Source organism: Geotrypetes seraphini, chromosome 11 (assembly GCF_902459505.1).
Source record: "Geotrypetes seraphini chromosome 11, aGeoSer1.1, whole genome shotgun sequence".
Lineage (NCBI taxonomy): Eukaryota > Metazoa > Chordata > Amphibia > Gymnophiona > Dermophiidae > Geotrypetes > Geotrypetes seraphini.
In genome coordinates this window covers 37,291,728-37,307,487 of record NC_047094.1, presented here as the reverse complement: position 1 = coordinate 37,307,487, position 15,760 = coordinate 37,291,728, and the positions used below count along the sequence as shown (strand labels likewise).

The 15,760-nt window shown below is 44.2% G+C and overlaps 1 protein-coding gene across 4 annotated transcripts in view; it reads left to right on the top strand.

Moving 5' to 3' along the window:
- ATF7IP2 (activating transcription factor 7 interacting protein 2) overlaps positions 1-15,760 on the top strand; it is a 94,876-nt gene that overhangs the window by 49,717 nt on the left and 29,399 nt on the right. For all 4 annotated transcript variants that reach the window (XM_033963728.1, XM_033963727.1, XM_033963726.1 and 1 more), the window contains one exon: positions 10,861-11,081. In XM_033963728.1, the coding sequence (XP_033819619.1) occupies positions 10,861-11,081 (221 nt within the window). The remainder of the gene's footprint in view (positions 1-10,860; positions 11,082-15,760) is intronic.

Here is a 15,760-nt window from a genome sequence, read left to right as displayed (position 1 = left end):
TTCTTTGCTGGTTATGGAACTGAGGACCACGAGGTGGGATGCGCCCTCTAGTGGGCGAGAAGGCATGCACACGCGTGGTGCAGTGTAGCAAACTTGAAACTTCAATCAAGTTTGCTTGAAAAGCTGTCCGCGCTGGGGCTCCGTAGATGACGTCACCCACATCCACATGTGAGAATATCTGCCTGCTATCCCTGGATAACACCTGTTACGGTAAGTAACTGTGCTTTTTATACATTGCTAATTATTACCTGCATCTTTACCTATACTGTTTTGCCCTAGCTCTTACTTTGCAGTATAGCAAAATAAAAAAGAAGCAGATAAAGATCAATCACACAGGTGCCCTTCAAGGCTCAGTAACACATCTGCATAAATTATGTGGAAGAGGTCTGGAAGTGGGGATAGCATCTATTTCATATCCTCAGTGAGACCTCAGGAAGGAACCTAGTGATCAAAACATTATTAGAGGTGTTGTACAGCCATTTCTTGTATGACTGGATGAGCTATATTTATCTTTTTTTTTTTTAGTTGTTTAAATTCATGCAGAAATAAATGGTTAGATTGAACCCAATGACTTCATTAACGCATTTCCCTTTTTTAAACCTCTATACTATTTGAAAGAGGGTGAATATCTAATTATTCACTTCTAGAATTGGATACTTCTTAAATTTAGTAAAGTGTCAAACCTTAAAAAAGGAAGTCATATCGAGCATTGGAAAATAATAATAATTAACTAATAAAAATAGTATACATTTAATTTTCCCCACTACCAAATTTCCCCACCCCGCCCACCCGGCTACTTTTTCATGCCACCTGGCTGGAAAAAATTTCTGGGGAGAACACTGGCGCTGTTGCGTGATACACATGATCAACGGCTGCCAACCATGGCGCCGTTTAGAGAATCCGGGTCTGTGTGACTGTCCTGTGCAGTAAATGCAAGGTAGTTACTGGGCATTCCCTTTGCACTTACCACAGTCTTTGCACTTAATAGCACAGTAAACTTACAGTTTATTACAATTTAATATAAATTTGATAAACCATATAGTCTGCAAGGGTTCAGGCAGTGTACAATAAAATATTAGAAAAGAACACTGGCATTATATTCTCGCATGTGGGTGATGTCATCCATAGTATCCAGTAGAGACACTACCAAGTGCACTGTCACTTTAATTTTTTTTTAAGGCAGTGCCTTTCTGCCAAGTGTTGACTCGCAGCACCTGCAGTTCTTTGGGGGGGGGGGGGGGCGGTTTCGGAGCTGTGATGCTATTCTTTCAGTGTTCAGTTCGTTAAACTTTTTAGTTTCCCTTCCCGTCTTTATTTTTTGTGTTGTTTTTTTTCAGACATGATTCATTGTTTTTTAATCCAACTTTGGTTTAATTTGGTCAACTTTTTTGTAAGTGGCCTTAGGGCAGGGATCTCAAAGTCCCTCCTTGAGGGCCGCAATCCAGTCGGGTTTTCAGGATTTCCCTAATGAATATGCATGAATCTATGTGCATGTACTGCTTTCAATGCATATTCATTGAGGAAATCCTGAAAACCCGACTGGATTGCGGCCCTCAAGGAGGGACTTTGAGATTCCTGCCTTAGGGCCACTTCATGCCCTTTTTTTCTTACTGGGAGCATCGATTTGTTTTCAGGATATCTTTTACTTGAGCTCCCTGGGCCATTGAGTCCTGTTGGCTCTTTTCTCTTCCATGTCAAAGATGGTACCAAGCAGCTTTAAAAAAAATGCTTTTGATGTAATCAGATCTTCCAATACAATAGGGATGAGGACGCTTTGTGAATCAGCCCCCCATCCACAGATCTGATCGGATACGATCCGTGGGCTTAGTGAATCTAGCCTTTGGTCAGGAGCTTGAGTAAAGGCTGTTAGGCATCAATAACAGTCCTTCAGGGTGCCGGCTGCAAGTTCGCTTCCCCCTCTTTTCCACATTGTCCATCGTGGTCTTGGAAGATCAGTCTGACTGGTAGCCTGAAGATCTTGGCGTGGGAAGTGACTGATGGCTTGAACCAAAGAATCTCTCCAAATCCAGCTATACCTTAAGGAAGCTGAAGCAGGCTACAGCATCATTCCCCAGCACATGGTCTATGAGTACAGGCTGTGACAGCCTATGGGGAAAATCGGGTGAGGGAAGGTCTTAAACTGTGTTTTGACTGTTTCTGCAATTAGGCCTTAGGATTTAGGGGAGGTGGGGTCACCTGGAGTAGGATGGCTTCCTCATCCATCGGGGGAAACAAATTCCTCTTATGCATTTCCTTGAAACCTTTTATTGACAAAATTTAAGTAGTCACCATGATCCTCATAGCAGCTCATAAGCAACGTCAACTTTGATACCCCTCTTTCTAGAACTCTCAACCAAAGACCTGTGCTGATTGCAGCTATTCCCTATCCTCTAAACACAGAACAATGAATCTCTTCTACATCCCAATTCTCGATCATTAGCACTCGCTGCTTTTTTTTCTTTCATTGAACAATAGGATAGGCACATGGGATCTCTTAGAGAGAAGTAATGGTTACTGCGGATGGGCAGACTAAATGGGCCATTTGGCCTTTATCTGCCATCATGTTGCTATGTAACTAAATGCCTTCTCCCCCTCTGCTGCATTTTCTGCTGTCATTGAAGCATCCAGAAACCTTCCACTCAACACTGTTACTGCTTCAGATGGACCAAATTTTCTGCCTGGTATACACTACATTCCCTTGAACCTGACACATGTCCACTCCCATCCATCCTGGACTTCCACCTTTACCTCTCTAATTCTGGACTAAAGACCAACTCAATTCGAGTACATCTTAATGCTATCAGTGCATTTCACATTTCCTTGGACAAGAGACCTCTATCCATCCATCCCTTAATAGCCAGGTTCAGGAAGGGACTTTACTACCTATCATGTATCCACCTGTTGCCTGGGACTTTAACATGGTTCTCCCTTTGAGCCACTTACATCTTGCTTTCTCAAACTTTTCACTTGGAAAGTCTTCTTGCTTGTAGTCCTCACATCTGCATGCTGTGTGAGTGAACTTCTACCATGACATAGTAGTCCTCCAAATTCCTTCCCAAAGTTGTCTCAAAATTCCACCTCAACCAGTTCATAGTTCTTTCTGTCTGCGTTCTTTCCAAAGCCACATTCCCATCCAAGAGAAGCAGCTCTCCATACCTTAAGACTAAATGTGCTATGACATACTACCTGGACCGGACTAAACCTCATAGAAAATTATCCAAGTTCTTTGTGGCTTTTTGACCCTTACAGACTTGGAGTTCTGTTACCAAGAGAGCCATCTCTACTTAACTTGGATACTGTATCTCCTTCATGTATACTCGGGCTGGGCTGATGCTGCAGGACCATGTCGCAGTCCACAGTGAGCTTTGGCTGTCTCAGTAGCTCATTTCCACTCTGGATCTGTTGAGGATGTCTGTAAAGCAGCTACTTGGTCCTCAATCCATACCTTTACCTCTCACTACTATTTATAACGAAACTCTAGAAAACAGTTGGTTTGGATGAGCAGTTTTGCAGAATCTTTTACTTCCTGAGTGCTACTGTGATTTTCCCTTCATCCCACTTGGGTTTCGCCAGGCTCATATTTATATATCCATTATCCTCATCCAAAGACATGATCCTGGAAGCTTGGGAGTCCCACATGTGAGAATATAATGCCTGTTGTCCTCAGAGAAAGTAAAGAGACTTACGTGTAGTAGGTGTTCTCAAAGGACGGCAGCCATATTCTCACAACCCGCCCACCTCCCCTAGTTGGCTTCTTAACTTTGTAACTGAACTGATGGTCCCATGAACTGATGTTGGGCAGAAAGGCACCAGTGTGTGTCCGTGTGTTACAAGCACTGCCTTAAATTTAAAGTAACAGTGCACTTGGTAGTGTCCATACCGGGTTCCCAGGATGACATCACCCACATGTGAGAAAATATGCTTGCTGTCCTTGGAACACCTGCTACAGATAAGTATCTTTGCTTTTCGGAGGAAGCCCATAGTTGTTCCAGACTGATCATCACACCCAGTCCATAGGAGATATGTAAAAATGACAAGTGAAATGACTGATCATGGGCTTCCTTTTCAAAAATGAATTCCTGAAGAAAAAAGGAATAGAAGGGTATAGATAGAGATCAGGTATAGATAGGGGAGAGTGTGGCATAGTGGTTAAAGCTACAGCCTCAGCATCCTGAGGTTGTGGGTTCAAACCCACGCTGCTCCTTGTGGCCCTGGGCAAATCACTTAATCCCCCATTGTCCCAGGTAAGATAGATAGATTTTGAGCCCACCGGGACAGAGAGGGAAAACTGCTTGGGTACCTGAATAAATGCATGTAAACCGTTCTGAGCTCCCCTGGTAGAACGGTATAGAAAATTGAATTAAAAAAAAAAAAAAATCACTATACAGGTCCTGATGGGCCGCTGCGTGAGCAGACTGCTGGGCAGGATGGATCCATGGTCTGACCCAGCAAAGGCACTGCTTATGTTCTTATGTCCAAAAAGTGGCATAAAGGGGTATATGAATGTTTTCTCACCAAACCCTTCCAATTTTCTTTTTCAAAACTATTTTCTAGATGGATTTCTATGCTGTTCATCCTCTGTCTAAATCTCAAGGGTGCATTTTAGAGGTATGGTTTGTGCTGGACTAGGGTGGGTTATGACATGGATGTTTTTCTGCTATAATCAGACATTTCAGAATATGTCCAAGGCACAATTTGGATGTTTGAGACTAGACCTGTTTTAACAATAAGTGCCAAAAAGGTGCCCAAAATGACCACTGGAGGGATGCAATCAATGACCCCCAAAGATGTAAATAAAATAGTACATAACTGCTTGTATGACCAGGCTAGCTTCCATAGGGATTGCAGAAACAATTTTAGACTGGTTTACATCCTTTCTTCAAAATAGAAGTTACTCTCGCATCTTGTTCAGATAAAAGCTAAAAGAAAATAATTAAGTGTTAAAAAAATAAAACCAGAGAATTATTTAATATAAAACATGATGAAAGGAAAGTAAATAGAAGTCCTCCTTACCAATATGCATTCAGAAGATGGCAGCACTCAGTATCTCTGCAGCAACCAGCGAACTGACAAGACTCAAGGTGAACAAAGCCATGGGACTGGGCAATCTGCATCCCAGAGTGCTCAGAGAGTTGTGTGATGTCCTGGTGGAACCATTATCCGTGCTCTCTAATTTCTCCCTAAGTAAGGGGAAAGTCCCCTTGGACTGGAAAACAGCTAACGTTGTTCCACTGCACAAAAAGGGCTGCAGGGCTGAGGCTGCGAATTACAGACCAGCGAGTCTCACATCAATAGTGTGTAAACTCATGGAAACACTAATCAAATGTAAATTATACACGATCCTGGACAAGGAGAATCAACGGGACCCCAGTCAACATGGATTCACCAAGGGTAGGTCCTGCAAATCCAATCTCATCAGCTTCTTTGACTGGGTAACAAGAAGGCTGGACTTGGGAGAATCCCTGGACGTCGTGTACCTAGACTTCAGTAAAGCTTTTGATAGCGTCCCACATCGCAGACTGTTGAGCAAGATGAAATCGATGGGGTTAGGAGAAATACTAACTGCATGGGTCACTGATTGGCTGAGTGGTAGACTTCAGAGGGTGGTGGTTAACGGTACCATCTCTAAAACATCAGAGGTGACCAGTGAAGTACTGCAGAGCTCAGTCTTGGGTCCGCTCCTTTTCAACATATTCATAGGGGACCTGACTCAGGGGCTTCAAGGTAAAATAACATTATTTGCTGATGATGCCAAACTATGTAATATAGTAAGCAATTGCAATTTGCCCGATAATATGACGCAGGACCTGCTTTTGTTGGAACATTGGTCCTCGACCTGGCAGCTGGGCTTCAATGCTAAGAAATGTAAGGTCATGCACCTCGGCATCTAGAAATCCGTGCAGAGCATACACCTTGAATGGCGAGACCTTAGCTAAATCTTCAACAGAACGAGATTTAGGAGTGATCATTAGTGCAGACATGAAAACTGCCAATCAAGTGGAGAAGGTTTCATCTAAGGCAAGACAGATGTTGGGTTGTATCCGTAGAAGTTTCGTCAGCCGGAAGCCTGAAGTCATAATGCCATTGTACAGAACCATGGTGAGACCTCATCTGGAATACTGTGTGCATTTCTGGAGGCCACATTACCGTAACGATGTGCTGAGAGTCGAGTCAGTTCAACGGATGGCCACCAGGATGGTCTCAGGGCTCAAGAATCTCTCGTACAAAGAGAGGCTGAACAAATTGCGGCTCTACTCTCTCGAAGAACGTAGGGAGAGGGGAGACATGATTGAGACGTTTAAATATATCACCGGACGTATCGAAGTGGAAGATGATATTTTCTGTCTTAAAGGACCCACGACCACAAGAGGGCATCTGCTCAAAATCAGGGGCGGGAAATTTCATGGCGACACCAGGAAGTATTTCTTCACCGAAAGAGTGGTTGATTATTGGAACGAGCTTCCGATACAGGTAATCAAGGCCAACAGCGTGCCAGATTTTAAGAGTAAATGGGATGCCCATGTGGGATCCCTAAGAGGGTAGAGTTAAGGAGTTGGGTCGTTAGGAGTGGGATCTCTAGGAAAGTAAACCTAGGGGGATGGGTCAGTTGGGTGGGCAGACTTGATGGGCTATGGCCCTTTTCTGCCGTCATTTTCTATGTTTCTATAAATTCCTGACCACAGCTGCAAGCTCTTTTAAGATGACTAATAGAAGTCAAGGATTAGAGCAACTAAAATAAAACCTTTTACAAATTGACAAACACCACAACGAGCCTTAATTAATGAATAAGATTGACTTAAAATGCCTTAAGGTTCTATAAAGTGCAAAAAAGATCAATGGGAACTCAAACATATATCATGAAAAATGCAATAAAAATCAGGCTCAAAACCAAATAAAAACCTTATCCATTAAGAGTATGATCTGGGGATTCTTAAAACCCACTTGTATCCCATGTACTGACAAAATGAATCTTTAATGTAAACCACTTGCATCCCATGTACTGACTAAACGTATCTTTATTGTAAACCGCTTCGAACTTCACGGTATAGCGGTATATAAGAAATAAATTATTATTATTATTATTATTCTAATAGATAGGTGTCATTGTGGAGCCCCTCCCTGTCAGTTATCTTCTGCGCCTGCCTACTGTCTCAATCAGAAAGTTTGAGTCCAAACTGAAAGAGTATGAAGAATCATTGCTATAACACATTGGCGTATTATTTGAGCTCCATAAATGTTTGTTTTCAATGTTTGTTTCACTGATTGTTCAGTGGCAATGTTTAACATGTTTGTTATATTTTCAGAGCAAAACAGTTTCCCCATACTACTCCTTCACATGTGTTTCTATATGGGGCTATCGCCTGCTTTGGTACAAACTGAAGGGGGCAGCAGAGCCCTCTAGTGAAAGAGGAAGGAATCAAAAGCTAGAGTGGATTCCTTCAGCATGGCTCACTAGCATGGGGATATTACCCATCCGTTCAGAATGACACACCTTTCTATTAGAAAAGATGTTAGCAAGGTCAGAACCTAATCTCTTTTTTTGAGTGTTTCTCTGTATGAATGATTTTAAGATTATCCTTTATTTTTATGTAGCTTCTTTTTTCCTATTTTGTTTATTTTTTTAATTGTGCAATTGTAAACAGCTTGGAACTGTTGGAAGCTGAAGTGGTATATCAAATTTTAATAAAACTTATGGCAGGTCTCCGTAGCAACCGGGTGGTCAATGCAGTGCACTGCAGAGAAGGGGGCTCAGGCCCATATCCCATGCTAACCACTACACTTGTGAGTCTACCAAAACCCACCCCAGATCTACTTGGACCATCATATAGGTTAGTGTTCTTCAACCTTTTGACACCTATGGACCAGCGGAAATAAAATTATTATTTTGTGGACCGGCAGTTGAAGAACACTGGGCTAAGTCGTGGGCCAGACCCCACCCCCCATAATAGTACTAATTGTAACACCATTTTTTCCATTCATTTTTCATATATACACACACACAATATAATTGTATTAACCACAAAATTAAACTACACAAAGCACACTGTATGCTTCTCAATATTCATTCCTACCAGAACACAGATAAACCCATGAAAATATGGGACCAAAAACTAAAAGTACTTATATATACAAACAAATCCTAAGATGCAAGACTCTGCATATAGTACAACCCCAGAGGAAAAGAAACAAATGCATTTCTTCCTGAACAGTGCAAATCAATCACTAAATTCAAAAATAAAAGCATTCCCCCTACCGTTGTTGTCTCCCTCCCTCCATGCTGTGCCTTGCCTTCTGGCCTGCTCCCGCCTGATCGTTATATGCCACCCCCCGGTGTTATCTTCGGACCGGCTCCCTCTTCCTCAGTGCTGTAGTGCACAAAGCGTGGGCAGCATTTTCTCGCGCCTCACATCTGGAAGCCTTCCATCTGATGTTGCAATGTCAGAGAGAAGGCTTCCGGTTCAGGTGCAGGACGCGCGTAAGAGCCTCTGTCCACGGCTTTGTGCACTGCAGCATTGAGGAAGAGGGAGCCGGCCCAAAGACAATGCCGCATCGATCGCACCGTAGACTGGCGGCTGACGAACACTATCTCGGGCCCAATGCACCGGTCCGTGGACCAGAGGTTGAAGAACACTGATATAGGTGACACCTGCAGGCAAAAGGGCTATTGGTGTGGTGTACACTGGGGTTCAGTAAGTTTTGGAGGGCTCATCACACAGTATATAACAGTGGTCTCAAACTTGCGGCCCGGGGACCACATGCTGCCCGCCAGGTACTATTCTGAGGCCCTCGGTATGTTTATCATAATCACAAAAGAAAAATAAAACAGTTTCTTGATCATATTTCTCTTTAGCTATAAATGACTATTATTATTAAGAGTTAGCCAAAAAGAAAGATTTATAAACTAAAGAGTTTTACCTCTTGCAAAATTGTCATTTCTTAAAGACATTAACTATTTTTTCCTGAGGCCCTCTAAGTACCTACAAATCCAAAATGTGGCCCTGCAAAGGGTTTGAGTTTGAGACCACTGGTATATAAGGAGGTTATGGGTGAGATGTGTACATGGAATGGGACTTTGTTTTCACTTCAATGCCATCTGAGGTGCCCCACTGATCTGTTGGCCAGCCTACTACAACTGCTGATCTCTCCTATATCCCTATGGTTTGTTTAGTTTGTGTTTCTTTTGGACATGGTTCTTGTTTTTGGTTTTGAAAATGGTTTAAAAAGAGATGCACTTAGGACAAGCACATCTAAGAAATGGTCTTTTTTGAAATAAAAAGACATTTTTCTGTTTAAAAAATGGTCATGTTCACTACTGGATTTTTGTACATGTTCCATATCAAAAATGTCCCTCTTGTGTACAATCAAGAGAAGAGGGGACATTATTAGGGGACAGAGGGTCAGTAGGGAGGGAGCTCATGAGCAAAAACAGAAGCAAACAAGATATGGCCTCTTTGTTGGAATTTTGCTAAATTACATTAAAGTAACTTCATAAATTACATTTTAAAGACAGTTATGTCGCTACAGATGTATTTCAGACTATGTTCAAATAAATATTACATGTACTTAATTTTTACGTATTTCAAATGTAATTTAACTCATTTTAAGCAGTTTCTGAAGATTGCTTTAGATTCAGCATGCAACACTGCATAAAAGTTTGAAAAAATAAAAATCTACTTGTAAAATTGACATGCCCCACTGCTGAATTCTGAAGAAGTACAGTGATACCTCGGTTTACGAGTGCACCGGTTTGCGAGTGTTTTGCAAGACGAGCAAAACATTAGCAAAATCGGCACCTCGGAAACCGAGCGCGCTTCGATTTGCGAGCTCCCCCCCCCCTGCCACCATCGGGCACCCCCCTGCCGTGACCTGAGGTCCCCCCAACCCACTCGATCCCTCTTCTTACTTTGCTGTAGCCTCCGCAGCGGCACCGGCACCAGCATGTCCTGTGCGTGGTGCCGGTGCCTGAAGATCTGCACACGTGAACTCTCACGTCAAACGTGAACTCTCAAGGCCCAGCACTGGAAGCAGATCTTCAGGCACCGGCACCACGCACAGGACATGCTGGTGCCGGTGCCGCTGCGGAGGCTACAGCAAAGTAAGAAGAGGGTTCGGGTGGGTTGGGGGGACCTCAGGTCGCGGCAGGGGGGTGCCCAATGGCAGCGGGGGGGTGCGGATTGCGGGGGGGGAGGGTGCCAGTTCGCGGGGGGGGGGGCCTTCAGGGGGAGCAATGCCGGTTCTCGGGGGGGGGGGGAGCAGCGCTGCTGGCCTCGGGGGGGGAACCTATCAAAGCGAGTTTCCATTATTTCCTATGGGGAAACTCGCTTTGATAAATGAGCATTTTGGATTACGAGCATGCTCCTGGAACGGATTATGCTCGTAATCCAAGGTACCACTGTATAGGGAAAAGCCCTCTGCTAGTAAAACCTTATAGTGAAGATGTGTATTTGAATAGTTATGTCCAAATGAAGACAAAGCATTAAAGGATGAGGTGTGGATTTTGTTTACATAATAAAGCTGGGTACTAAACAAAGAAGAATGGTTTTGCCAAGTTAAAAAGAAAGAAAAAAATGGGAGCAGAGTGGGATTTCAGTATGCCCATCCCTTTCCCACAAGTTTCTGCTCCTGTTCCATTTCTTGCAAGCTGTGCCTTAACCACACAATCCTCAAACACATGATTTTAAAGTGTATCTGCAGAGCAGCAATATGAGCACCTAGGCAAGAAAATCGAGGGCCCAAATTACAAAGGTAGGGAGGGAAAAGAAATGAATCTGTACTGAACCTTCCAGGAAATAACTGTTTAATTTGCTTATCTCGTAGATTTATGCAAAAGTTGTTAATGGATTTTTTTTTCCTATGTAGGTTGCCGTCACAGCTTCAAATTCAAATAGGAATTTCCACTTAAGTAACCAACCTGCCAAACAATCATCTGGAACGTCAATCCCTTCCAACATAACCACAAAACAAACTTCTACTGTGAAACCACATAAAGAATTTCCTAATATTGTGCCATCTTCACAAATCAGAGATAGCAGTAAAGATCCAATCATTCTTTGTGATAGTGATTCAGATTCCTATAAAAGGTCAGTGCCCAAGTAGAACAGGTACAGGGTCCAAATCTATGTCCATGCTCTTAGCTTCTAGTACTTTTCATGTTAAACTGTGAATGTTTCAACTTGTTAGGATGATGAAAGTGCTGTGCAAAACTGGCCTGAGTCAGTAGGTAGTAGAAAGAATGAGAACTCGAACCTTTTGTAATGTAAAAAGGTCTGTAGATTTGTATTTAAAACTTAAAATGTCAAGCAGTGTTTTTTTATGGGGTTTTTTTTTTTAATAGCAAAATCTGGTACATTTCAGTATACAGTACTCCCCCCTGAAATTCACGAAGGATCCTTTCCAGAAACACCCATGAATTTTGGAAAACCGCAAATGTGGTTTTGCGTCTGTTGAGAGGCAGGAGAGGGCAGCTGGGGTGTTGGGTGCAGAAAATCATTTGCGGTATGCTCCGACCGCCTCTTCCTGTTACTAAAGTCAGGCTACACCAATCAGGAGCTGCTTTGACACGCAGCTCCTGATTGGTGTAGCCTGACTTTAGTACAGGAAGAGGTGGTTGGAGCATACCTTGAATTACTGAGTCCACGAATTCACGGGGAACACTGTATACTGATTCAGTCATAAAGGGCCTGGTTAGAGGCCAACCAAATTTCAGTTACACTACTAAAACTGGCCCCAATACTTTCTGCCCAGTTTTGGCTGAATGGTTATGCCTGTGGTTCTGTTTCAGCCAAAACTCACTGTTTTCAATGGAAGCTGAGAATTTGTGCTTTTTTATCTTGTCTTCCTCCCAAACAGGGCTTGCCTCTTTACCTTCCCACCAGGGTCTGTTTTAGTCCCTGGTGGTCTAGGGCACCTGGTGGTTTCTCAACTCATTCCTGAAGTACCCTTTGCCAGTCAGGTTTTTAAGATATCCACAGTGAATATGCATGAAAGACATGTGCATATAATAGAGGCAGTGTATGCAAATCAAGTTTATGCAAATTCAATGTGGATATCCTGAAAACCTGACTGGCAAGGGGGTACTCCAGGACCAAGTTGAGAAACACTGGTCTAGGGGTATAGTCGGCGCAGTAATTATCTCCATCTACTCCTGCCCATGCTGATTCTGCTCAAAATGGCTGCCATGTCCTCATGAGGCTGCCACAAGAGGTAATGGCAGCTATTTTGAGAGTAGGGCTGACGGGCAAGAGCGACTGGGGAATACTCCTGTCCTGAATATACCACTAGACCATTAGGGATTGTAGGTAGTCTTGTGGGGGGTGGAGGTGATACTCTTTGCATTCTTTTTTTTTCCGGTAATGCAATTGCAAGTATTGCAGTTATGATCTTGCATAGTAGTTTATATGGCAGAGTATAAATGCTTTTGATACAAAACTTAGCAATAATTTGTCTGTAAATTTGGGATAAATTCCCTAATGATTAGCCTCTTTGGAGATGTGATATCAACTGTGTCACTCCAAATATGGTACAAAGTCAGCCAGTTCATAAGTGGGGATCTAGATGAAAAGCTGGAGAGAATAGAAGTAAGCCATGAGGACGTCCTACGACAGATAGATAGATTCAAAAGCGACAAATCACCGGGCCCAGATGGAATCCACCCAAGGGTACTAAAAGAACTGAGAAAGGAAATAGCGGAAACACTCCGGCAAATATGTAATCTATCATTGAAAACTGGGGAGATCCCGGAGGACTGGAAAATAGCAAATGTCACGCCTATCTTTAAGAAAGGATCGAGAGGAGACCCGGGAAACTACAGGCCGGTGAGCTTGACTTCGGTTCCGGGTAAGATGATGGAGGCACTGATTAAGGACAGCATCTGCGAGCACATGGAAAAAAATGGGCAGCTGAGGGAGAGCCAACATGGCTTCTGCAAGGGAAGGTCTTGCCTCACAAACTTACTACATTTCTTTGAGGGAATAAACAGCCAGATAGACAAAGGGGAACCCGTAGACATCATCTACCTCGACTTCCAAAAAGCTTTCGACAAGGTACCCCACAAACGGCTGCTTAAGAAGCTGTGGAACCATGGAGTAGAGGGGGATGTATACCGATGGATTAAACACTGGTTGGCGGGCAGAAAACAGAGGGTTGGAGTGAAGGGCAAATACTCAGACTGGCAACGGGTCACGAGCGGAGTTCCGCAGGGGTCGGTGTTGGGACCGCTCCTGTTCAATATATTTATAAACAATCTGGAGACAGGGACGAAATGTGAGGTTATCAAATTTGCAGATGACACCAAACTCTGCAGCAGGGTTAGAACCACGGAAGACTGTGAAAACCCGATGTTCAGCTATACAATGGGGGGAACATTGCTATATGTAAGTACCCTTGAAAGAGACCTGGGTGTGCTGGTGGATACAACAATGAAAGCATCAGCACAATGCTCAACAGCCTCAAAGAAAGCAAACGGAATGCTGGGTATCATCAAGAAGGGTATCACGACCAGGACAAAGGAAGTCATCATGCCACTGTACTGTGCAATGGTGCGCCCGCATCTGGAGTACTGTGTTTAGTATTGGTCGCCGTACCTCAAGAAGGACATAGCATTGCTTGAAGGGGTCCAGAGAAGAGCGACGAAAATGGTAAGAGGTATGGAAAACCTTTCGTATGCTGACAGGCTAGAACAGCTGGGGCTGTTCTCCCTGGAAAAGAGGAGACTTAGAGGAGACATGATACAAACTTTCAAGATCCTGAAAGGCATAGATAAGGTAGACAGGGACAGATTCTTCAGACTGTGGGGAACATCAAGTACAAGGGGGCACTCGGAGAAACTGAAAGGGGATAGGTTTAGAACCATTGCCAGGAAGTTCTTTTTCACCCAAAGAGTGGTGGACACATGGAACGCACTCCCGGAGGTTGTGGTGGGGTAGAAGACACTACAGGGATTCAAAGAAGGTTTGGATAAATTCCTGAAGGAAAAGGGGATCGAGGGATACGGATAGAGGTAAGGATAGGTTTTTTAGGGCAGGGAACACTTGACAGGTCATGGACCTGATGGGCCGCCGCGGGTGCGGACCGCTGGGCGCGATGGACCTCTGGTCTGATCCCGGTGGAGGCAACTTCTTATGTTCTTAGTTGTAAAAGCACTAACTTTTTTAGTTTCAGTTTTCATTACCTGAGGTCCATGTGTGCAGAAGTTATTTTGCTTGAGGTAAATTAGGGTCTCTTTAAATTATAAATCTTTCTGGCTTGGATACTATTTGGATGATTTCTAAAGACTTTCCAGGCTTTTGACTTTGATTAAAATGCTGCATCTTCATCAAACGTAGCATGCAGAAGCTAGTTTCTTTGAGAGAGGAACATGCAGTGATTGTTTCAAGCACAAGTACTGGTCAGCCTATGTTAGTAGGAGAAAGCACAAGTACTGGTCAGCCTATATTAGTAGGAGAATTATATTACAACTAGTCTTGAAGCCCGTTACATTAACGGGTGCTAGAATAGATGTGTGTGTCTGTCTGTCTCTTTTTATTTGTCTCTCTTTCCTTGGATGCTTGGCTGGCTGTCTTCCTTTCTGTATATCTCTCTGGCCCCTTGTCTGTCTGTCTCATTCTTTCAGTTTGTGTCTCTCCCTAGCCCCCCTGTCGGTCTGTCATTCCCCTTTCCCTCTCTCCCTGGTCCCCTGTTGTGCCATGCCTGCCTGCTCCATGGCCCCCTTCTGTCCCTCCCTCCCAGAGCAAAGCATGATTGCTCTCTGCTCCAGCATACCCCTCCCCCCAAAGCAGCCCTCTCCTCCTGGCCCCCTGTTGTGCCATGCTGGCCTGCTCTGTGGCCCCCTTCCCCCCCCCCCTCCCAGAGCAAAGCATGATTGCTGTCTGCCCCAGCACACCCCCCCCCCCCCCCCCAAAGCAGCCCCTTTCCCTCTTGCCCTGGCCCCTTGCCTGCCTGTATTGTTCCCGTTCTTACCCTCCCTCCATCCCGGCTTCCTGATGTCTTCTTGGCCTGCTCCTCTTCAAAGCAGCATGAGGATCGCAGCCGGCTGTAACGAACCTCGCAGGCCGCTCTCTACCTCGGTAGCACGTTCCCTCATTTGGCACGGAAGCAGAGAACACGGTGGCAGGGAATACGAAACCCTAAGTGTGCACTGCTTTTTCTGTGGCAAAAATGCGACGTCTGGCTTGGCTACAGATTGTGGATATGGATCCTAACCTTCAAGATCGTCTAGCCAATATACCATGTCAAAGTAATGAGCTGTTCGACTCCATTGAGGCTGCCACCAAGCGTCTGTCAGAATATGAGCGATCCTTTGCCTCTTTGATTTGACCTTAACCTAAGCCTCTAGCTTCTAAGCGTTATAGGCCACCTCCACATCATTATCCACAGAAATCTACTCCGGCTTACTCCAGGCCTCCACCCAGAAAACAACCACAGCAGCAGCGTCAACAAAAACCCCAGACTCCTGCTGTAGCTTAGCCTGCACAGTCTTTTTGACAGTCTAAATCTGAGTATAACGTCCCATCTTCATCCATAAGTCTTCTGTCCTCCCCATAGGAGGTGGCCTCCATCATTTTTACCAACAGTGGGAGCAGATTACATCAGACCTCTGGGTTCTCACCATCATCAGAGAGGGTTATTCGCTCCAATTTCTTCAAATTCCACCAGATCTCCCTCCAAAAGAGTTTCCTTCCAATATGTCGCAACTTCCCCTTCTTCACCTCTGTGCCGTCAAAGAGATTCCCTTGAACCAATGGGACACGGGGTTTTATTC